The 22,538-nt window shown below is 51.8% G+C and overlaps 2 protein-coding genes across 2 annotated transcripts; one reads left to right on the plus strand and one right to left on the minus strand.

Moving 5' to 3' along the window:
- Positions 1-48: 48 nt before the first annotated feature.
- On the plus strand, positions 49-10,145 carry LRRC74B (leucine rich repeat containing 74B; the record flags this gene model as incomplete). Its single annotated transcript, XM_082324814.1, has 9 exons — positions 49-100; positions 340-482; positions 1,840-1,972; positions 3,693-3,899; positions 5,885-5,994; positions 6,581-6,696; positions 7,392-7,470; positions 7,953-8,048; positions 9,566-10,145. 9 exons carry the CDS (start codon positions 49-51, stop codon positions 9,737-9,739), a joined length of 1,110 nt encoding a protein of 369 aa, XP_082180940.1. The 3' UTR covers positions 9,740-10,145.
- Positions 10,146-18,158: 8,013 nt separating this feature from the next.
- On the minus strand, positions 18,159-21,584 carry SLC7A4 (solute carrier family 7 member 4; the record flags this gene model as incomplete). The annotated part of the gene is made up of 4 exons (XM_082325492.1): positions 18,159-18,352; positions 18,876-18,984; positions 19,817-20,493; positions 20,603-21,584. 4 exons carry the CDS (start codon positions 21,582-21,584, stop codon positions 18,159-18,161), a joined length of 1,962 nt encoding a protein of 653 aa, XP_082181618.1.
- Positions 21,585-22,538: the final 954 nt, after the last annotated feature.

Raw genomic sequence — 22,538 nt, forward strand, 5'->3', positions numbered from 1 at the left:
GCCCCGTCGCCATGGCAACAGCGCGGCGGGCCCGGGCCCGCGCCGGAGATGGCGGCAGCGGCGGGGGGCGGCGGCAGCGGCGCGGACGGGGGGAGCTCGGGTGCGGCGTGAGGCGGACCCCGCCCGTCGGGGTTGGCTCCGGCCTGGCATCCGCGGGCGGTGTCCCCGGGGTGGGTCCAGGGGAACGCCAGGCTTGTCCCGCCGGTCCTGGGAGGCAGCGGCCTGGCCTGGGCCCGGGCCTTGGCCGCGTCCCCACTGTGGCGCTGTAGGAACAGCAACAACGCGGCGGGCTTCGTGGGAGCACTCGGTGAAACCCTCCCCAACGCTCTTTCCCCGCAGGCGAGGAGGACGGCGGCGACCCGGCGGGAGAGAGCCGGTACCTGGCCGCATGCCGGGCCTGCGGCGTGACCCCGGCCTCCGGCCTCCTGCGGCGCGCACCGGGCCCCGCGCTCAGCCTGCGGCACCGTGGCCTGGGCCCGCGGGTGAGGGACGGCAGCAGCATCACCCTGCGTGAGGGACACCTGCCTCGGGGCTCTGGGGCGTCAGAAGGGCTGCAAACCCCGTCAGCCGGCCGGGCCTGTCCCCTCCTTCACCCTGCCGTCACACTGAGCTCTGGTCCTTCGCCAGGCCCAGAAACCAGTGCAAACACCCCAACCGAGGCACTGTCAATTTTGTCTTTCCCACTAATGAGAACGTTGTTGTAACTCCTGTGTGGATCAGAGCAACCCAAGTTTTATGTCAAGAACACGTCAAGGACCCTTTTCTGCCTGCCTTGCTGGTGGTTCAGACACTGGTTAGGGGCCAGTGTTATGCCAAGCGAGGTTTGGTGTTCAGCGGGCAGTGGGTATTTGTCAGCAGGTTGTTTTGCAGGGCTCAGGAACGGGAGTCATCTCCTTCCCTGGATGTGGGAGTGGAGGTGGGAGGATGGGATGTGCACGTGTCATTCTTCCCCTTTGGGTTGAGAATTTTTCCTGAGAGCATGTTGTCTCCCCTGGGGTACTCCACAGTTTTTAAATTAATATTTTTAGGAAGAAATTATGAACCTTTTGTACCTTCGCACATTGGTTCGTGTCAGGTAGTCCCACCCATGAAAACTGCTTTCAGTGGGCATGGCATTTTGGAAAAGTGTAGTTTGGACCATGAAAAGGGTGCAGCCTTTCATAGTAATTTTTGCTGATAAACCTTTTTGCTCTGTTAAGTTTATTTTATCTGGAATAGTTCTCTGAGGTCCCTTCCAGTTCATTTTCCTGTGTCTGATATCCAAGGCTGGAGAAAATTTCATTTTGCAGTCTCTGTTGAGTAATCACAAGGTCATTGCCATACTTCTGTTTAATTGTAAATATTTTTGAAATTAAGAATTCCCGCTGACAGATCAGGATACTGGCACAATACAGCCTTCTTAAATGTTGAGGTCAGGATTCAGAGCAGCCGTAAGTAAACTAAAGGGGTGCTTACTATGGCTGTACTCACAGACTGCCAGGTAGAAGTGATGTCCAGAGGGGTACATTGTCAGGCACAGTGGGCCAGAACCTTTTCCTTTTCCACTGAGTCATGAATATTGACAGCAGAAGTATTTTTCATCATTTTTATGGAAGGAGAAATTACTTCTTTAATAACATGAATGAAATTAAATATCTTAAACTGTATTCAGTGTTGGCTTTTCCAGCCTAGCTTTAAATGATTTTGGAAGGGGAATCTTTTTGCACGATTCTGCTGATGGCTTTGTGAAATCCCCCTGTGCCCTGCCAGACTAAGGGGAGCTGAAACAGAAACATTCACAAGAGCTTTGTGAACCCAGTGAAACTGTAAATGACTTGTTCGGGGTTTTTTTTGCTGCAGGGTGCCAAGGCTTTAGCTCTTTCCTTGATGGTCGATACCTCTGTCCTCACGTTAGACCTGAGTGACAACTGGCTGCAAGGAGAAGGGGCAGCTGCAATTGCAGAGATGCTGAAAGAAAACTGCTATGTTTCAGGTTTGTATTCTCCCGTCTGCCGTTCTCTGGTAGATGCATTGCTGTAGAGGAGGAAATTGTGCTGGCTTCTGTGTGGATTTAAGCAGTCCTGCTGTCATAGTGATTCTGTGTTGTGAAAAGGGTACCAGAACTGGGGTGCTGTTTGAACAGTGAGTGTTTAAAACTGTGCCGCTTCATCACCTTTCTCCACCTGTTTTCATAGCATTTACTTTTGTGAAGTTAGGATGCCACTAACTGGAGTCAGCCCCATGCTGTTATTCCTGTGAAGCTGCTGGAAAGCCAGGAGAAAGCAAGTTTCTGCTTTGATTGTGGATCAGAAGCATCCACCTGAAACTTACACTATTCAGAGGATGTGGTTAATAATGGTTAAGGCTTTGTAAGTTGAATTTGCACGATTGGCATCTAAGAAAATGGAGCTTTTAAGTCGGGAGAGATGGAAGAGAAGCCCATCTAGAATGAATGTGCAAGCCTCTGTTTTAGCAGCAGCACATGTCTGCTCTTCCCAGGGACATTTCACTTGTCTACTACCTCTCTAGTTTTAGACTACAGATACTACAGATACAGGGAGCAGAAGCAGAGCAGTGCTTCCTGAATTTAAGTCTCAGTCAGACAGTGTTGTGTCTAGTGATCATGGTTTTAGGCCCTGCTTTTCCAGGGTCGATATTCCTGCCTTTCATAATTTAAGTAGCAACTCACAGTTATACACAGACAGGTTATCTGAGTTGTGGGTTACGCGTTGCAGGGTCCTGCGCTGGCTCCGCAGAGCTGAGGTGCAGTGAAGGCAGTTCGGTGGGATACAGCTGGTTGTGCCAGCACATATCCAGAAGCACTAACAAGCCCTGCCAAACCTGAAGTTGTTACGTGCAGAGACAGTCTAGGAGTCCCTGTGCTGTGCTTCTGTGTGAAGAGCACAGAGCAGAGACCCAGGATGGGTCTGCGTGGAGTCCCTGTCATGTCTGTGTCACATTTTCCAGCGCTTGCATTAACCTCCTGTTTCAGTGTCTGAATCTCCAGGCCCGTGCTAGGATACAGCCAGAACTTCGCTGTAAGTCATGCTGGTTGCTGCACTGAAGGATATATTTTATCCACAAAGAACAAGGGCAGTTTAGACAGCTGAGAACACAACTCTCATGTAACTAAGGCAACCCATAGGCTTTGTTGGGAAGTAATCATGGATGAAGGGCACAGGTTCAGTGCTATGAACCCCCGTTAACATGGGATTTCCTTATTTTTGTTCTTTAGTGGTTGGATTCAGTATTAGAGGTTTAGGGTTCTGTTACTTCTGTGCTAGGAAAATTCATTCTGTATGTAGGTGGGCAGAGAAGTTCATGCTTTCATATTTGGATCTCAGTGTCTGTCATTCCTGTTTTACATTTAGCCTACACATCCCTGCCTACGCTCTTTTTTTCAAGCCATGATGAGGAACCAAGAAACCCGGGATAACTTAGCTGAGTGTAGGTTGTGCCTGGAGTGAGAAGCACAGATGTACAAGGAACACTTTTGTCTCATGTCCCATATTCATGTGGCAAAATGTGAATGAGCCTATCTTGGGGACAGGTTGTGAATTCAAAAATTAAGTTCTGTTGTTCCTACTAAAATACTGTGTTAGACCAGGTTCACCATTCTTATTTTCCAAGTCTGGCACTACTTCTGCCATTGCAGTGTAGAGGTCAGATGCTGATATGATTTGATGATCTGATAATGTTTTTTCTTTCCCCAGCTGTTGATTTATCTGACAACAAATTAGGCGTTGAAGGAGCTAAGGCCTTTTCTGCTATGCTTCTAGAAAATACTACAATTGTGTCCCTCCAGCTCTCAGGAAATGAATTTGATGATCATGCAGCAAAGTATTTAGCAGATGCCATCACAGCAAACAGCAAAGTGGAAATTCTCGATCTGAGTTACAACATGTTCGATGACAAAGCAGGTAAAGTGCTGTCCTGCACCTTGCACAGAGGGTGGTGCTGCGGCAGTTAGCAATGCAGCTTAATGAGTTGCTTGCCTGCCTCAGACCTTTGGAGAGTATGGTTGGTTAATATTTTCAGTTTCCTGAAAAGTATTTTTGGCTCTTTGTAGGCCAAACCAGTGTCAAGCTATCATCATTTGTTCATCTTCATTCTCTGCCTTTTCTTATAGCATTGCAAGCTTTACCCCCTCTGTTTCTTTCCCCTGTTCCCAAGTTCTGATGGGCTTCCTTTCACTGAACTATCATTTGCTTTTTTTCTCGATCACTATTTCAGCTTTCACAGGTGTGTAAAATGCTTAATAAGAGCAGAAAAAAACCAGCAGAATGGAGTTTGCCAGCAGTCCTTCTGTCTAGCTCCCTGTCACCAAGAGGTGATTGCAGGTGCCAAGGGGAGCGTGTGAGAGTGGAACAAGCAGGGAGTTGTGCTTCCCTGATACTTTACCACACTTGACAGCTTGTGGTTTGGAGACTTCATTTGCTAATGACTTTGGCTGTTTCTTTTCCATCTTCTTGTTGGTCTCAACCTTGTTAATGCATATTGCTTTTTCTTTGGCTCTTGATTTTTAAGCATGCTGTTATTTAATCGTTACATCCTTGCATTCACAGTGCTCCTGTGATGCTGTGTGATGTGATGAAACCTAGTTGTTGCTCTCTGGGCCTCAGTCTGTACTGGTTCCACCAGGTGCACTTGCGCTGGGCTGAACTCCCCCATCCTTTCTTCGTGATTGTCCACTTCTGCAGAACACTCCTCATGATGTCATTGCTAATCCCTGACTTTTCAACCTTTATGCTCATCTCCTTTTTGCACCTTACTGGCACATGCTTTGTCCTCTCCATCTATGGCTGTCCTTGGGCAACCCCAGCCATGTGTTCTGCTACTATCTCCAGGCTGAAGATTCACAAATCTTCTCCCTACTTCTGGTCTCACCCTACAACTGTGCTCCAAATCCCTCTACTTCCAATGCTGTCTGTGATGGGTACACACTCAAAAAGGGAGATACTGAATTTTTCCTCTGCTGTGCTGCATTGCATGCTGTCTGTCAGATCCACATTCTCCCCTGATTGTGTCTTTCATGAAAAATCCACCATCTTCTCTCCATCCACTGCTTTACAACCCTTAATCTTCACGTATCTCACCTGCTATAACCTCCTCCTTGAAGATCCTTCATGTCTTCAGTGGGCTTCTCTGGCTTACAAGAGAGGAAACAACCATAATCCTCATCTCTTCTGGCCAGCAGGAACACACCAGCCATTCACTTGGTTCCTTTCCAGATCCGTTCTGCTTTTTTCCTCATTTTTACTTTTGAAGGCTGCAATGGCTGCTTTCCTCTCCATGCCTATCCTGCTCATCTCCTGCTGCCTTTACAAACAGTTCTCCCCAGTCTTCTGGTCTTCAAGCCTGGTGATGGCTTCCTTTTCTTCTATGCTGGTTGACAACCTCATTTCTTTCCTGCCCCACTGGAAACTCGCAGAACACTTGCTGAGGAAAACTATTCAGATTTTATGATGGCACAGGAGCTCTGGGAGGGATTAAAGAGAGAGCAGAGCTGGCTTCTCTGCTAGCCAGAGGAGCAGACTTCAGCTGGCTGGAGGCCAGAGCTGGGGAAGGGCGAGAGCCTGTGGGAAGCTACCTGGTTGCTTGGTGTCAGCTTTCAGACTTGCATCAGGCTGGAGAATGAGCCTGTGAGGTCAGATCTCCACGCATGATTGGATTTTCCCTCCCTCTTTGCTACATTTGCAACCTGGGGTCAGAGAACACATATGCTTTATTGTCCGGCAGTTTCTGGTAAATGAGGCATAAAAGAAAATAATATGTTGTGGTTTTAATTGCCTGTGTAGAGGTAATACAGACAGTTGCAAAGAAATACCTAAACTAACCCAAACTTCCTTTTAACTCTTAATCCTTTTAACTCTTAAACTGTTTGGCTTCATGTATTTTTTCTTAGGTGAGATTCTTGGAATGGCAATAGCAGAAAACATTGGATTAAAGGAACTTAAAATCAGCTGGAACCATTTCCATAGCGAGGGGGCAGCTGCCTTGGCCAAAGGCTTGGGGGTAGGAAATGTTTTCACTCCTGTTTTTTAAATTCCGAGAACTCACATCAAGCTTTATCTGTTTAAATGAGCGTGAACGCCATGATGCACTGTTTGCCTTGTGCCCTTGCCTGTCCAACAGCCATCTATGATCTGGGATCATATAGACCTTGGAACTAAGACAGTAAAATCATCCTTTGTCTATTGACATGTTGCATATGTTTTCATTTCTCTATTTCTAGTTCCCTTTTTAGAGTCAAAATTACTATAGTGAATGTTTTGAATTGTTTCATTTCACTTCTGATTCATAAATCAGTACAGAAATTGTTTTGTATTCCATACAGTTTTTACTGTACTAAAAGAAAACAGTTTCTCATTAAAATAAGAAACAGTTCTTCCAGCCTCATAGGCTGAAAGGGGCCACTAAAGTAATTTAATTTCACCTCTTGTGCAATGCAAATCACATGTGCCATCGTAGCACTAGTGCAGCAAGCTTCCAACTGCTTTTTGGACAGTAGAAAGGACGGTAGTCTGTAGAAAGGATATTTCTCCAAGGTTGTATCAACTGACAGGGAGATTTTCAGTTGTGTGTTTATGTCGCATCACAGGCAAACACATTTCTCAAAGTGCTGGATGTTTCCTACAATGGCTTTGGCAACAGCGGAGCAGCTGCCTTGGGGGAGGCTCTTAAAGCCAACAATGTGCTGGAAGAGCTCAACATTGGGTGAGTCAGACTCTGGTCCTGCTGCACATTTTCTCCAATTTTGCAGTGGCGGGCAAAGCCCACAGCAGCCATTTGGATTCCCTACCTGCCGAGAGCACTAGGTGCGTAAGGCAGAGGGAGCATTACAAAATACTAGTGCTGCTGGTCTCGTCCCAAATCCCAGTTCCTCTCCTTAAACTTGGAGTCACTGCCGAGGGGCTGTGGGATGTGTTACGGGATGTGGGGGAAGAGCATTTTTGGGATTGCACAAGGCCTGTTAGGGGATGTTTAGGGGAGGAACCAAGGGCGAGGGAAGGGACCGAGGTGCTCTGGGCAGTAACAAGCATGGGAAAAGAGAGGGACAAGGTGTGAATGTTGAATGTTTCTGTCTGTGTTGATCTGTGTGGCCAGCCACGTGCATGTGTTGCATACGTTTGTGTCTGTGCCTGTTGGAAATACATGGTCAGCCTCACTACTGCGGGCAGGGAGCTGTGTCAGCCTCACCTCTATCAGCCTGTGGGATTTGGCAATTTCTCAGCACTTCCAACCTCCCAAATACAGTTTTTTAGTCGGAAGGAGCTGCCCTAAATTCTCTCTGGATATAACATGTTTTCAGTGCTCGGTGAAGGAGGAGGTTTCATATCCTTTGCCTGAGCAATGCAGATATGGAAAACCTGGAGCTCAGTGTCTGAAGCATGCCTTTTATCTGTTTTTAGCAACAACCGTATTTCAGTGGAAGGAGCTCTGCACATTGCAGCTGGCCTGAAAGAAAACAAGACTCTGAAAAGACTTAATGTGAGTAACTTTCCTATGAAGGTATTGGAGCCTCTTATGCATATTTAAATATCACTGATGCCTGTATGCCCTAGATTGGAACCCCTTAAAACAAATCTACAGCAAAATCAGGGAGCTGCTTGCCCCAGCGTGCCTCCTTCCATGCTCCCCTGGTTGCAGTATGCTCTCATTAAGACAGAGGGCTTGTATCCAGCAGTTTCCTTGGTGAACAGAGATTTCTGTGAGCCTGCCACTGTGTGAACTGCAGCCTGTCATGCCATGTCTTGTAGCACGGATAGCATCCTATTTCTGCAGCAGTAGTGTCCAGCTCAGCATGGCGGGTGGCACTGGGATGGCTGTTTGAGAGCCATTGGCCCACTGTTACTGGCACTTGAAGTAAACCGTGCTGGTGTCTCACCCACTGGGGACCGCTGGTAGCGTCAAGGATCCTACAAAAAAAACCCATGTCACATACCCTCCTGCTGTTTCTTTTCTGACTGCAGATGACCAGAAATCCCATGCAGAGTGAAGGCTGCTGTGGGGTCCTCAAAGCTCTACAGGCAAATTCTGGCACTGGCATAGAGATCCTGGACTTGCCAGTAAGTGTTACACCAGAAAGAAGAGGGAAGGGAGGGAAGAGGTTGAATTTGCGGTGTGTGAATAACAAAGGCCTGCCAGAGAGATTCTGGCTCTGGCGTTGTTGCTGCCCAGTGAGGACTGTATATGGAGGGAATGACCCCCAACTTCAAAACATGGACATGTCTGTATGTGCCCAGGCTCCGCTTTGTGTGTTTGCAGCAGCACCAAGGTGCATGAATGCACTGAGCTGGGCATTGCCGAGGCTTCGGGCAGCAGCAGGGTGTGGAGGAAGCAGGGCTCAGCTCTCAGTGCAAAGATGCTGAGCACTGGGAGGAATCTGGCCACCTGTGAATTCAGAAATTCCCTGGGAAGCTTGAGCTCTCTGCTCTGACGATGTTTTGGAGCAGTTTTGGAAACATTTCTGTCCCGTTTCTAATGAAGCTAAATGGTCCTTACATGGTACAAGAACTTCTACTTGAACATCTACCCCATTTGTGAACAGTGCCAGATCTGAGAAGGCAGCCTGCTGTCACCAGGTGGGTCTCAGCGCAAGGCATCTCATATGCCCTACCAAAGAGCATCACTTCTGGAACAGAGGCTCTGTCTCAGGCCAGTAGCCATCTAATGCCCTTAGGATCAATTAGCTAGCAACTACTTCTAATTTCTAAAAAAAGAAGACAGTTGCTCAGTTGTTTATTGAGGAGGGATTTGTCTGGCCTAGCTCATATACAATGTCGGTGACTATGTCTGAGGTGATTACACAAGATCTGTTCATAGAAGATGGAGGTTTGATCAATGGTGTTTCAGGCAAAATTAACACAGCAAAGTGTAGAGGTCTGCTTTAGGTTGGGGAGACTTCCACCTCAGCTCTGTATTGACTGTTATCACTGTGGACTACGTAGGGAGACTGTGATGGTGAGCTCAGAGGAAACAGTTGCCTTGCAGTCACCAGCATTTAATCAGGTGGATCTTGTTCTTTATGACCCTTTGCTACAAACAATCCAGACATCTGCCTTAAAGAGAGAGCTGATGATCCCTGAAATGTGGAGCCTTCCTCTGTCATTCAGTGCCTGTCCCTTGTACCTCCTCCTTTCCAGCTGTTTTAATTTCTCTTCCTGTAGACCATTCTTCTGGGCTTACTATCCATCCTGGCATTGTCCTGACTTTCTCTCCAGATCTTTGTTTGTTTGCTTGTTTTTGACAGGCTGTTTTCCACCTTTATCCACTTCAGCTCACTGTCTTTTGGCAGTGCAGCGAGGAGCTTGCATGAAAACCATATCTTCCTTTGATTTCTGTGCTGCTTCCCCATCACTTTAGCTCTTTTGCTTCTTGCCCTGGGAGCAGGATGCTGCTGCTTGTTGAATCTCATACCTGCCTGCAACGTTGTCGTGTTGGCTAACAGCCCCAGATCTCACAATCTGGTGTGAGAATTTTGTGTTTGGTTTGAGAGCGAGCAGAATATGTTGCAATATCTGTTTTCTGAGGGATGGTAAATCGTACCATGCGCTTACTTACCTCTAGTGATTTTGCCCTCTAGGACATCCCTGTGAACAAAGAGCTTGCAGAGTTGTGTGATGCTGTGAAAATACTTTTCCCAAATCTTCTTCTCAGACATGGTGGAAACACGAAGTTGCAGAGGAAAAGTCAGTTGAAGGTTGAGCTTCGGACTCAGCCCAAAGTGGTGGGTAATTCCCAGAACGCAGTGTCTTAACATGAGTCTCTTTGGGGCTGCTTCTTCAGCACCTCTGCCTAACGCCCCAGTTCCACTCACCAAGCCTGTGACATAAGGATGTTCCAGGGCAGTGCTAAGGCAGGATCTGTGCAAATATTCGCTACTTCATCATTGCTGACACTTGGAAGTTTTTCTGTCTTTTCGCTTTAAGATTTCTGCTACGACCCGCTCTGAGTCTCTTCCAGCACATGCAAGAGCATCCCCATGGATAAGAGTCGAGGGGCTCCTTTTTAATCATCATCTTTGTGTGTAGGGACATTTGTCTGGTGGAACATCATGTGTTGTAGCTGCTGCCGATGCTTGGATCCATAGCCCACTGTAGTGGAGTCTGTGCGGCCCAAGAACGTGCTTATTATGTCGGAAGCAAAGTCCTATCCAGAGGTGTGCTGTGACCAAATGCTTTCTGCCTTAGGCTTGTTTCTCTGTTACACAGCTGGGATTGCCTTTGCTGAATTAACTGTCACATGCACTGGTGACTCATTTTCGGCTGCTTCCTACCGCAGTTCCTTAGCCTCATGTGGAGCCCATGCTGTCCAGGGTAGAGCCCCTGTCCTGGGTCATGACTGGTGTTCTTATTTCCTGGATGCATGCTCTGGCTTTTATCAGTGTTACGTAGGATGGATGCTACAAGCTGCCTGGAAATAGGATTGGCACTCACTGGTAGTTCAGCAATGACAACAGCACATGGGGTGCAACTCTCTTCCCCTCCCTGGGATGTTTTCTGTGATCCCAGTGGATCCTCCCTACACTCTCTGGGACACCTGGGTGCTGTGGTTCACGGAGAGGGGGAATTGTGAGCTCCTTGAGGAGCAGTGGGCAAGGAACAGGAATCATGGCTATGCCCTGAGCAGCCTGGCTTAACTCTCCCTCTCCTGGTCTCTGTGAAGAAGCCGTTCCTTGCAGCAGTTTCTTGCAGTTCGGGAGGGGGGCCGAGGATGGTCGCACAAACAGCTCTGGATGTCTGGCTTGGGCTGGAGGCACAGGCAGCTCTGCCCTGCAGTCAGAGGGCAGCAAACCCCAGCGATGCTGCAGTGCTGCCTTAGCCTAGTTGTGGCTATACACAAATAATTTCCTTTCATTCCCTGAAGGTTGGCGGACCTTGTTGATAAAGTGCTTGCAACAATCTTGGCTTTATCCATGCTCCAGCTAGGCAAGCCTGGTCTGTCCCCAGACACGTCAGTGCGCGGTGGTTTTGATTTCCTCTTCCACTGACACACCAGCTGATGAGGTCTGGGGACATCCAGGCAGTGCTCTCCTGTAAGGCAGCAGTGACACCTCTCTGAGACAGCAGCTTGTGAAGGCAGGGGCCAAAATTCAAGACGGCTTCTGCCAGTCTCCTTCCAGAGTGGCTGGCTGGTGCCCTGTATTTTGCCTTATGCTTTTTTCCCTAGAACAGAAGCATTATAATCCCCTTGCTCACCTTTGTATTTAATTTACCTAATAAATGTGCCTACCAGTGAAATTGCACTTAGTGTTATTTCGTAGCAGAAGATGAGGTTTAGCCTCTTTATTTGAAAATAACTCTATGCAGTTATGATTTACCTAATGGAGTCTGTCCTATAAATGTGCAAATTATTTTACAGTTACGTATCTAATAAATAATGTCTGTGCCTTGGACTCACACCTGTCTGTTCACACCATTTGGAGAGGTCTCTTTCATGTTGTAAGATCTGTAAATATGGGTTGTTTCTAGAAATTTCAGAACCATCCTGACACCTCCTCGATCTCTAGATGAAAAATTTGTGTATCATCAAACACAGAAGCTGTTACGGGACTTGATTTAAATCAGTGTAAGTACTTATATTTTAAAATATTTAGTCACCCTTTATTGTTTCTGTTACATCCTTTGCCCCTAGCCCTTCCTATGATCTCCGAAGAAGAGATGCAAGTTAAAATCCTAATAAAATTCAGGTGGGTAAAGAATTCTTACACACCAAGTCTCTCCTGATTCACCAGCTTACACACCAAGTCTCTCCTGATTCACCAGCTGGTGTAACTAGAGAAGATCCACTTGCCCCTGCCTTGACACATATAGATTCATTCTAACTGAAGTCAGAGCTGGGTGTTTTTTTCTTGTGAGAATTAAGCTCAATAAATCTATCAACATACCATTTGGGAACCTAAAAATACCAGGTGAGCCAGCAGTGTGTTATGGGGTAATATAACTGGGATATATATGTTGAACGTTCATTTTTCCTGCGGGTTTGATGAGAGCAGGAGGTGGCTGTGGAAAACTGAGCACTGGCCTGCTCCATGTGCAGGCAGGATTGTGCAGGCAGGATTGCACAGGCAGGATTTGCCCTCCCGGAGGGCTGCAGGGAGAAGGGGGGAACAGGCAGGTGGAGCTAGCCTGCGGGAGGTTTTGTGTGCGAAGTTGTAGGAATTTGCTGTGCTTTGGCAGCTGCTACAAAAGGATATGAGGAATTAACGTGGAGAGTTACACTGAGAGTTATATTCCCATTATACTGAAATATCAGTTATTCCCAATTTACCTGGCAATCTTCCCAGCTGGTATCGCTGTTCCTCTTCTCTCCAAACTCAGTTGTGTGTTCTTTCAGGTTTGGAACTAATCTTGGAATAACTCACCAGAAGATTTGCTGAGTCCCTGTTCACGATGTCATTTCCAGTACTGAGCTATTTTTTTTTTGTCTGAGTGTTATTTCAATATCGTTCCTTTTTGGTTTCTTTACAAAACTGCCAGGTAGCAGTTGGATGCCTTGTGGAAGGTACTACAGTACAACAGCACTGCTGCCTCTTTCCAAGCTCCTGACCCTGCCAAAGCACAGAGGTTACACAAATCCATATTAATTGCCACTAATTATATTTTTTCCCTAATTCTTCAGCAGCTCTCATTTTGATCAGTGTCATTTTGAGGCCTTGAATTTCCTTGCACCCCTTCACCTTTTTGAAGGATCAGCCAGCTTGTTTTCCTGCAGTGCTCTGGGACTTCTCCATCTGCCTAGCTGTTTCTGGAAAATGAGCATTAATGCTCCAGGAAAGCTCACTGCCTAATTCCACGTGAAACTCTTCTGGTGTAAGTTACATAGGTGACCACAAAAGGCTTAACTCTAGTAGCTACTAATAAGCATTATTTGGAGGCAGGACTGGGGCAGAGGAGCCTGCAACATGACTCCTAGCTTTCCCCCCATGCAGAAGAGAAGTTTTTCATGAACACTTTCATCTCCTTTACAATATTGAGTGTGCTGCCATGCAGAAAGGTGCCTTGGCTTTTGTCCCAGCAAGGACTGAGGCCCACGGTGTTTGGTGCTGCCCTAAAGCGCTTCCAGTCTAGCGAGGGAAGCCCAGGCAGGTGAGATCTTGAGAAACTAGCTATCCTTGCTCCAGAGGAGGAGCAGCTCACTCTCAACAGCATCTGATGGACATTTTGTAACCTCTCAGGCAAAGCTGTCATCGCCAAGAGGAAGTGTTTCTAGTCTCTTGCCTAAATCTCCCTCATGACCGTTTAAGTCCGTTGCTTCTCGCCTTGTCTCCTGTGCACGTGGTGAAGATTTATTCTCCTTGCTTTTGTGGCTGCGTGGTTGGAGACTGGCCCATCTGCTGTCGGAAAGAGGCCTCTGCTGCTGGGATGGGACTGCATTGTTCATGCATATGCTTAGACAACTCGTTCGAAAATGTCTGCACTGCGTGGCGAGACAGGGAAGAGCTGGGGCCCAAAGGAGTCTGGTTGCAGGGACTGCTGAGACACAGGCTGCTGAAATGCTTCTGAAACACGAGCACGAGCGCTCCTGTAATGCTTTGGGTACCCCTGTGCTTAGCACTCCGGCTGCTGGCCTGACTGCCGGCACTTTGTGGAGGGACGAAGGGACAATAGGACCCAGGGTTGGTGCCATCTTTTAATGCCCTGCTGTTCTCCAGCTGGTGGAAGGAGCAGATACACCGCTGCTGGCGTCTTGGGGATGAAGCGCGGTGCTTACCTCATCCTCTAGCTGTATCTGCAGGAGGAGGAGGGGAGGATGGCAGGGGATAATGAGAGGATTACTTAACAGCCAGCCTTAGATGAGCCCTGCAGCTTGTCTGTGCTGCTTTCAGAGCTGGGGTGGGGAGGAGGAGGAATAATTTAGAAACACAAGGCTGGGAAGAGATTTAATTAGGGCATTGAGCTGCTCTCTCCTGGGTGCCAGCCCACCACCCTCTTCCAGTGCTCAGGGCTCCTCTTTTCCTCCCTCAAGCCTGGACAGGCCTCAAGTATGCAACTGGGTCAGTGCCTGCTTATTTCAGCATAGCATCTGTGATTAAACTGTCTCTGAAACATGTTGGGATGCACCTGCAACTCCTGCCCCCCTGCGCTTCACTGTGCAAGAGCCCGGCGATCTCTGCAGAAGCTCCCACAGCTCGTGTCACTGGGGCTGCGTGGGAAACAGCAGCGAGCCTGTTTCCTGAAGCCTCTGAGATCATCATCAGCTCAGTCCCGTTTGGTCATCTCTGGAGCTGGGCTAGGTACACCCCCTCCCCAAGCTGCATTTCAGGGCTGGGGGAGGAGGGACGCAGGCTGATTCAGTCTCTCTACCGTTTAAAAGATGGTGGGTAGCATCCCTAGCATCGATTTTTTCCCTAGTACAAATCCAGCGTTATTCCCCCTCTGAATTTGCGTTTCTCCTTACCCCCTTGCACCTGCTTTGTGGGAACTCTCCTACCAGGGCATGGCAAACCAGCACTGCCCTGGTAGCTCCTCTATCAGTCCTCCCAGTCCAGCAGCATCGCTGCTGAGGCTCGGCCATCCGCCTGCCCGCTCCCACGCTGTAAGTGGGGGATTATCGTCCAAGGATCACATTAACCCTCTTAGCTCAGCCCGGGAGCACGTGTGCTGGAGCTGCTCCTGCCCCGTGGCCCCTAAAGCCCTTCCAGGTTCCCAGAGCCCCAGCGCCGGCCATTACACTGTTGACCTACATACTTCACTGATGCATTTTAATTAGATTGATTTCCATGCAGTCTAGCTAGGCTGATTAGACCATTTCCATGAGTCCCAGAAAATATGATTTATTTTTTTTTTTAAACTAATTTGGAGAAAGATACTCCTATGGCAAATCAGTGTAATATCAGCTGCAGTAGAACAGCAAACTGCTGTCTCCCCGTGCTCTATTAAAAATGGGGTTTTGTGAGCTGCACGTGGGGGTGGTTTGTTTTAAAATCTGGCTGGATCACGGGAGTACAGATGGGGGAACTGGTGTTTTTTTCTCCTACAATTACAGGCTGCCATCTTAAAGCACTGCTGATGGTGTTCGGTTTGGATAATTTTTTTTTCCCTGCCAATACAGTTTTCAGGAACAAATCATTGTAGGAGGGCTCCCTTGGTGGCAGTGGCTGCTGACAACCCCCTTTTTTTTTTTGGGTGCCTTAATGGGTAGGCAATTCAAAATCAGTTAATATATGTTCTGTGCCTGTGCAGGGCATGTTACTGCAATAGGATGGTGTGTGGCATAGATGAACCAACCAATTTTGTAATCCTATTTAAAAAAAACACACAAGCGTGCTCGAGAGGGCACGCTCGCCTCCCCGGCTGCCGTTAATTATGTTTCAATGCTTTAATTCCCTGCCAGCCGCATCCCCATCGCTCCCTGCCTCTCCCTGGCCGGTGCTAGGGGGTACCCTGTATCCACGCTTGCTTTTTATGGCACAGCCTAGCAGTAATTTATCTGCATTTTTACAAATGAACGTTTTTAAATAGATTAAATATCGATGGTTACAAGGCTCATTTGACAACTCTTAGGTCTTTTCATTTTAAAAGGCCAACTGAGAGCCCACTCTGGGTGAGCCCGGCCCCGGCGACAGCTGAGAGTATTTTTCAATGCGACTTCTATCGCCTTTACTTCAAAAGAGAACAGAAGAGTGTTTTGAACATCAGCCTGTCCTGCTCTGTTAGGACTTTTATTGCTCTTCCCCAACCCTATGCTGGGCTCCCTTGCTCCTGATATATCACCACGGTTCTTTCTACTTGCCTTTATCCTGCTGACAATGGATTTATAGCAGAGTTAAAAGCCAACAGTTGATAAGAAGCGTTAAGTCTATCATCATCTGCCTCCCTGGATACTTGTTGAATACTTTATTTTTTTAATAAAGAATGACTTTGTTACCATGGGAAGGAGACTTCCCTAGTGAACGACAACCATGAGGATGGAGGTATCTATCTATGGATTATCTCAAGTGACTCACACTTCAATTCCCATTATTTGCAGTGGTTCACAAGTTCTCCCATCCATTCAGCTTGTAACCCTTGGCAGCTTTAGCAAACCTGTCCCGGCACTGCTCAGCATCAGCCTCACTGTTGACAAAGGGGTTCAGGCCCATCTGGGTGAATATAGTTATATTTATGTATCTGTAAAGCTCAAGTTCCAGGCTGCCTTTGCACAGCTGCCCCAGCCCCTTGGGGGGGTCCCAGTTTCTGTGGGTCCAGCTGGAGCCCATCCTCATGAACTCATGCCAGAGGAGCAAAGCTGCTCTCGGTGGTGCCCGCTGGACCCGGCCAGGCATTGGGCAGCTCATGCATGCCCGCCCTGCTCCAGCAGCACATGCTGGTGGCTGGAAAGCCGGGCTCCTGGCACAGTGACTCGCTGTGCCCGGCTCCTGCCCCACGATGCCAGAGAGCAACTGTGGGCAGGGTCTGCACATGCCGGGCATAGCCCACTGCTGCTCTTGCAGGGCTCGGGAGGAATGTGGCTGCAGGGTGGCAGCGGGTGGCACGACTCTCCCTTTCCCCAAGCTTTTAGGGGGCTTTCCTAAGCATCGTCTGGGTGAGCAGCTTCCCCACGTGGAGTCTTGGTGAGGGACACACGGCACAAACAACCAGACCCATCACAGAACCAGTATTTATGAGGGTGACTGAGTCAGCCCGTTGCTCACAAGCCACTACACAGAGGTGCCAAGCAGGGCCACAGCACGGTGGGGACGTGCCGCTCCATCTGCAGCAGCGGCAGCGTGGGGGCGAGGTGGGACGTGGAGCAGCGCTGGCAGAGAGAGGGGTTTACCAGGGAGCCAGTGCATTGTACAGAGACCCCCCCATGGCCTCTCTAGGCCCCCCCTAGGGACTGGCCAGTGAGAAGCAATGGGACTGGCTTGCCCACAGTCCCTGGCTCCTCACAGGATGCAAATGACATTGCCCATCCAGCACGGCTGCAGAGAGCAGGGTGTCCATGCTGTGAGGCCTGGCAGTTTGGCAACCTCATGCTTGACTGATTGTTTCTGCCATGTATTTCTTCCAAAACGTGCTAAAACCCTCTTCCCTTCCACTTCAGGATGCCCATGGGCAAACCAGCCAGGGGTGGCTGCAGCAGTGCTGCTGGGACCCCCTCCCTCCAGGACACCACGGCAGCCGGGGTGAGTCCCAGAGCACAGGGATGCTTGCCGGGTAGGGGCAACATTGAAAAGCACCCACAGAGCCCATCCCGAGCCACTAAGAGCCTGTGGCAGGCTCACAGCGGGCTCAGCCCTCCCTGCCAGTGCAGGCGGCAGTGAAGGCTGTGCTGCTGGGGTGCAGGGGAAGGGGGGAGCTGGCTCCAGGCAGCCCAGCCCAGGGATGCTGCTGGGGACCACCAGGGACAAGGCAACAAATCTGGGGTCATGAGCTCCCACACCCAGCACAGGGCTCGAGCAAGAGCCTGGCCCAGGCAGGACCACGCAAGGACCTTCCAGATGGGCTTCCAGCCAAGCACGGCCCCCAGCCCACCCTGAAACAGCTGATGCCAGTGGCTGGGGAGATGGAGTTAGGCTTCTGCCGTGCCAGCCTGCACTGGCTTTGCTGGGGTCCCTGCCATGTTCTTTGTCCATCTCATGTCCCCAGCTGCTCCTCAGCCCCCTCAGCCCCAGCCTTTTAGGAGAGTGGCCCTGGGGATGGGGATGGCAGGGATGCTGGTGGGGAAGTGCATTTGGCCCCTGCCTCCTTCTGCAGGCAGGCTCAGCAGGAGGCAGGGGACTCCACAGGGCTGCAGAAAGATCCCATGCTGCAGCCAGGATGAGACCCAGGACAAGTAGTGTTGGGCTGCCTGCCCCGGTCCCCAGGGACCTGCTGCACCCCTCTGCATCTCTGGCTGCGCAGATGGGCCAGCAGAAAGGAACTTTGCTGCATGGCGCCTGGGTGTGCTCAGGGGAAGGTGGTGAGGATGCGGCTCCTCGTGAACAGGGCAGGGACTGGGCTGAGGGGGCTGAGACCCAGTTCCTGAGTGCTGGGGATGGGGAGGGAGGGAGGCAGCCCCTCCCCATGCTGTGCAGGGAGCTGGTGGGGAAGGGCGAGCATCCTCGACATCTCCGGATGGAGCCACAAGCCCAGGGCAGCCCCAGTGGCTCTGCTGCCAAAGGGACCGGGAAGAGGAGAGGGGGTCTCTGGCCTTGCCATGGCGAGTGGATCAGATGCTCCCATAGCCAGGTGCCCCCGTCCTCCGGGATGTCATCTCTTGCAGTCTTCGGTGTCGGTGTCCGGCAGCCCGGCGGGAGGCTGGGAGCTGGGCTGGACCGCCTGCACCCTCTCCTCCAGGCTGCCACTGGGGAACACCACGTAGCGGGCGCTGACGCGCTGCGGCCTGGGCTCCCGCAGGTTCTCCTTGCTGTGCCAGATACCGTAACCAAAGTACACGAGCAGGCCTGCAGCGGGAGACAGGGAGAGCAGCGGCTTCAGCAGAGGCCAGTGGCTGGCACAGATGCAGCTGGCATCTCAGTGGAGGAGCACAAGCCATGGCATCGGGGAGGCTTAAACAAGCTGCTTGCAGGTGGAGAAGGATAATGTAGCGTGGTAAGAGCAAGGGGGACAACCCCAGTCCCTGGGGAGGGGAAGCCCCTTGCTGGGAAGGGCTCCTCAAGTCCCAGGGAGCCGCCTCAGGAGCAGGGGGTGGTTCTGGTCCAGAGCTCGAACGGGGATCCAAACCTTAATGGGAACAAACTGTAACACTCTGGGAACCAGGGAGGGTCAAGGAGATGCTGGGAGACCTCAGCTTGTGTCTCCAAAGGGGAATCAGAGACGGAAAGGGGCACAATGCGCTTTATAAACCCATCACCGGGGGAAAAGAGCTGCCGAAGCGGCCAGCCGGTGCCGAGACAAGCCCCGTTCCCCTCTCCCCCAGAGCAGCCACCGCCTTCTCGGGGCTCCCGCTGCCACGGGAGCACTCACCTAAGAACAGCCAGATGGCAAAGCGGAGCCATGTCATGTAGCTGAGCTTCAGCATCAGATAGATATTGAGGACGATACTGAGCGCTGGGGAAAGAGGTACCAGGGGGATCTGCAGGAGAAACAGAGCCAGGGGGTAGTGAGACCATCCTTAAAACCATAGAGACAAAAGCCAGCACTGCTAAATGCAGGGGACAAAGTAACTTTCACCCTGGGCTTTCTGAAAATGACTTTTTTTTCCATGAAAAAGGCAGCCAAAAGAAAAAACGGCCAGTAAGGGAGACAGGAGCTGGGAGCCAGGCTGCATGCCAGGCTGGCAGGGTGGTCACGGATTCTGGAAACAGCCCAGAGGCACTGTCACAAGGACCAAACAAGCCCCCAGCTCAATCCAGAGCCAGCGTGGTCCTTGCTGGAGAAGCTGGGGCAGGGGCATGGCAGGGACGTGGTGTTACTACTGGTATTATTGTCCATGTGGCTGCACTGCACCAGGGCCCAGACGGGGCTGGTGAGTGAAACTGGAGAGGGGGCAGCACGAGAGGCACAGAAGTGATTTGGAGGCTGAAGAAAAGAGCTCCACCGTGTAGCTCGAGGGCAGGCCAAAGGCAGAAGGAGTTGGGATGGGCAGGAGGGGAGCGGGGGGGGGGGGGGGCTGTGGGGATGTGGAGAAGGGAGCTCAGGGCAGGCAGAAGCAATCCCATGGGATGGACACAGAGCTGCTGAGGATGTGCCCTCCCAGGGACCGGTGTCTGTGCAGAGTGACACCACAGGCACCAACACGTCCCCACACCCAGTGCTTGCTGACACCCTCTTCCTCCTCCTCCTTCAGCAGTTGTGGTGCTTTCACCAGACAAGGGTGACCACGGCCTCCCGTGGGTTTGTCAGAGCTGCTCCCACCCCACTGACCCTGGCAGAGGGACAAATCGTGCCTGGGGCCCTGGGCGTACCTGGAAGGTCTGTGTGCCGTGCTGCTGCTCGTGCGCCCAGATGAGGAGGAGGCTGAGCAGGAAGGCCAGGCTGAAGAGGACCAGCAGCAGGGAGTAGCTCCAGGTGGGCAGGTGGAGGTGGGTGTTGCCAAACACCAAGATAGAGCAGAGGCAGATGGCGGACACCATCAGGGTCACCACGGCCACCGTGACCACCTCACCCGGGTAGAAGTCACTGAGGAACTCCAGGTAGGGCTCGAAAGCTGCCTTCAGCTGCCCCGGCTCCCGGTGCTCTTTGCTCTTGTCCCTGTCCACCAGCTGCAGCTTGTCAGAGAAGGACTCGTACTCCTTCAGCTCGCCGGCGGATGGACCCTCACGAGGCTCAGGGCTGGGCCGACCACCGGCTGCCGGCGCAGGGGTGTCCACCTTCTGCTGCTGGAAGCGCAGGACGATGATGCTTGCGGCCACGAAGGTGTAGGCCAGCAGCGTGCCGATGGACAGGAACTGCACCAGGGCCTCCAGGTCAAAGACGAGGGCCAACAGGGCCATGAGTAGCCCGAAGACCACAATGCCGACGACAGGCACCTGCGTGCGGGGATGCACTTGGGAGAAGACCTGGAAGAAGAGCCCGTCCTCGGCCATGGCGTAGACAATGCGCGGTAGGGAGAAGAGGTTGCTCAGCAGGACCGTGTTCATCGCTGAGGGAAGGGCAGAAGAAGGAGAACCATGTCAGACCCAAACCACCCTGGTTCCCAGCCCCCATCATGAGCGAGGCAGGCAGCTCCCACTGCCGCTGCCTGTACTCACCGCAGATGGAGCCAGCGGCCACCAGGAACCCTGCCCAGGCATAGCCCCTCCTGTAAAAGGCATCCGCCAGGGCAGAGTCAGGGTCCAGCGTGTGCCAGGGCACCATCAGCGTCAGCACCACCGACACCAGGATGTAGGCCCCGGTGGCCAGCCCCAAGGAGAAAGCAATGGCCCTGGGGACAGCCCTCTGTGGGTTCCTGGCCTCTTCGCTGGAGGCCGCAATGACATCAAAGCCCACGAAGGCATAGAAGCAGGTGGCCGTGCCAGCCATGATGCCCGACAGCCCATATGGGGCAAAGCCGCCCTCCTGGGCACTCCAGTTCTTGGGCTGTGCAAGGATGAAGCCCATGATGAGAATGAAGAGGATGACACCCATGCTGATGGCTGAGAAGACGTGGTTGAGCCAGGAGGACACTTTGGCCCCAAAGGAGATGAAGGTGGTAGCTACCAGCAGGATGGCGGCCGCCAGAAAGTCGGGGTAGTGGGCCAGGAACGGCACCTGCCAGGCACCCACATGGGTCTCGGTGAAGTTCTTTATCTTGTGGTTGAAGATGGAGTCCAGGTAGCCACTCCAGGCCCTGGCCACCGCGGCTCCTCCAATCATGTACTCCAGCAGCACATTCCAGCCGATGAGGAAGGCCCAGATCTCACCCACGGACACGTAGGTGAACATGTAGGCAGAGCCTGTCTTGGGTACCCGGGCTCCAAACTCAGCATAGCAGAGAGCAGCCAGGAGTGAGGCAAAGCCAGCAATGATGAAGGAGACGATGACGGCGGGGCCGGCGATCTCCTTGGCCACAGTGCCCGTAAGGACATACAGCCCAGAGCCCACCATGCCCCCGATGCCCAGCAGCGTCAAGTCGATGGTGGAAAGGCATCTGTTGAAGGACGTCTCCATCATGTCATCCTCCAAGGTCTTCACCCGGTTGAGTTTCTGGCAGAAGCGGGTAAGGTCGGCGGAGCGAGGCAGCCATCTTGCCATCCCGGCGGCAGCAGGCCCTGCCTTCCGGCAGGGTGAGGGGTCCACAGCAGCGAGACCCTGCCTGGAGACCTGGCAGGGAGGAGCAGGAAGGTGTGAGCATCCCATCTCGCAAGGAGGTATCGGGTGGTGGGGACAGGGTGGAAAAGCCACCGCAGCACATTCAAGGTGTCCCTTGCTCCTCAGCCAGCGTGGGGCTCAGCTCTGGAGCACGTCCTCCTGTAGGGTGGTGGCACAGGACAGCCAGCCACCCCACACAGGGACCCGTGCTTGTGTGCCAGGTGGGAGGAAAACCACAGCACCCCCAGGGCAGCATCCCCCAAGCTTTTCTTTTCAAAACAGAGCTGCGTTAAAGCCCAAACCAGGCTGCTCTGGCCCTGCTGAAGGTTTCTTTGCTGCTTCCCCTCCACCTTATTCAACATCTACCTGTCCTTCTCCCTGGCGTATCGGGAGCCCACCGAGGAGCCATGCAGCATCTCCCGGCTCCCAGCATCTCACTGCTTCCCCAGGGAAAGCCCGGGCGTGGCACGGAGGCGTGCAGCAGGAAGTCCAGAGCGGCTCCAGTGAGGACGTGGGCGTCCCCCGCCAGACCAGGAAACACATCCAGCGCCTGGGGACCAGCCCCGGCTGGCAGCCGCTGCCGGGAGAGCGGGAGGGTGCAGCTCTGGGGACCTTCAGGTGCTGCTTCACGGCTGCTCCTTGGGGTGGTCTGTGATTTTGGGGATGCTCTCTCCTTCCAGCCGCCCTCCTCCCCGTGCCAGGATACGGGTCTGCCCGCATCCCCAAACCATGGATCCTGCTCAGAGGGCTCATGCCGCTCAGTGCAGCCCTGCTCCCTGGGTCCGTCTGTCTCGGAGGCCAAAAGGTCCCGGAAAGGCCAGCGCGAGCTAATGCCACGATGCTGGCCCGTGGGGACAACAGGCCTGTTGGTACCAGCCGTGCTGGCCGAGACCCCCC

This window comes from Platalea leucorodia (genome assembly GCF_965183815.1).
Source record: "Platalea leucorodia genome assembly, chromosome: 12".
Lineage (NCBI taxonomy): Eukaryota > Metazoa > Chordata > Aves > Pelecaniformes > Threskiornithidae > Platalea > Platalea leucorodia.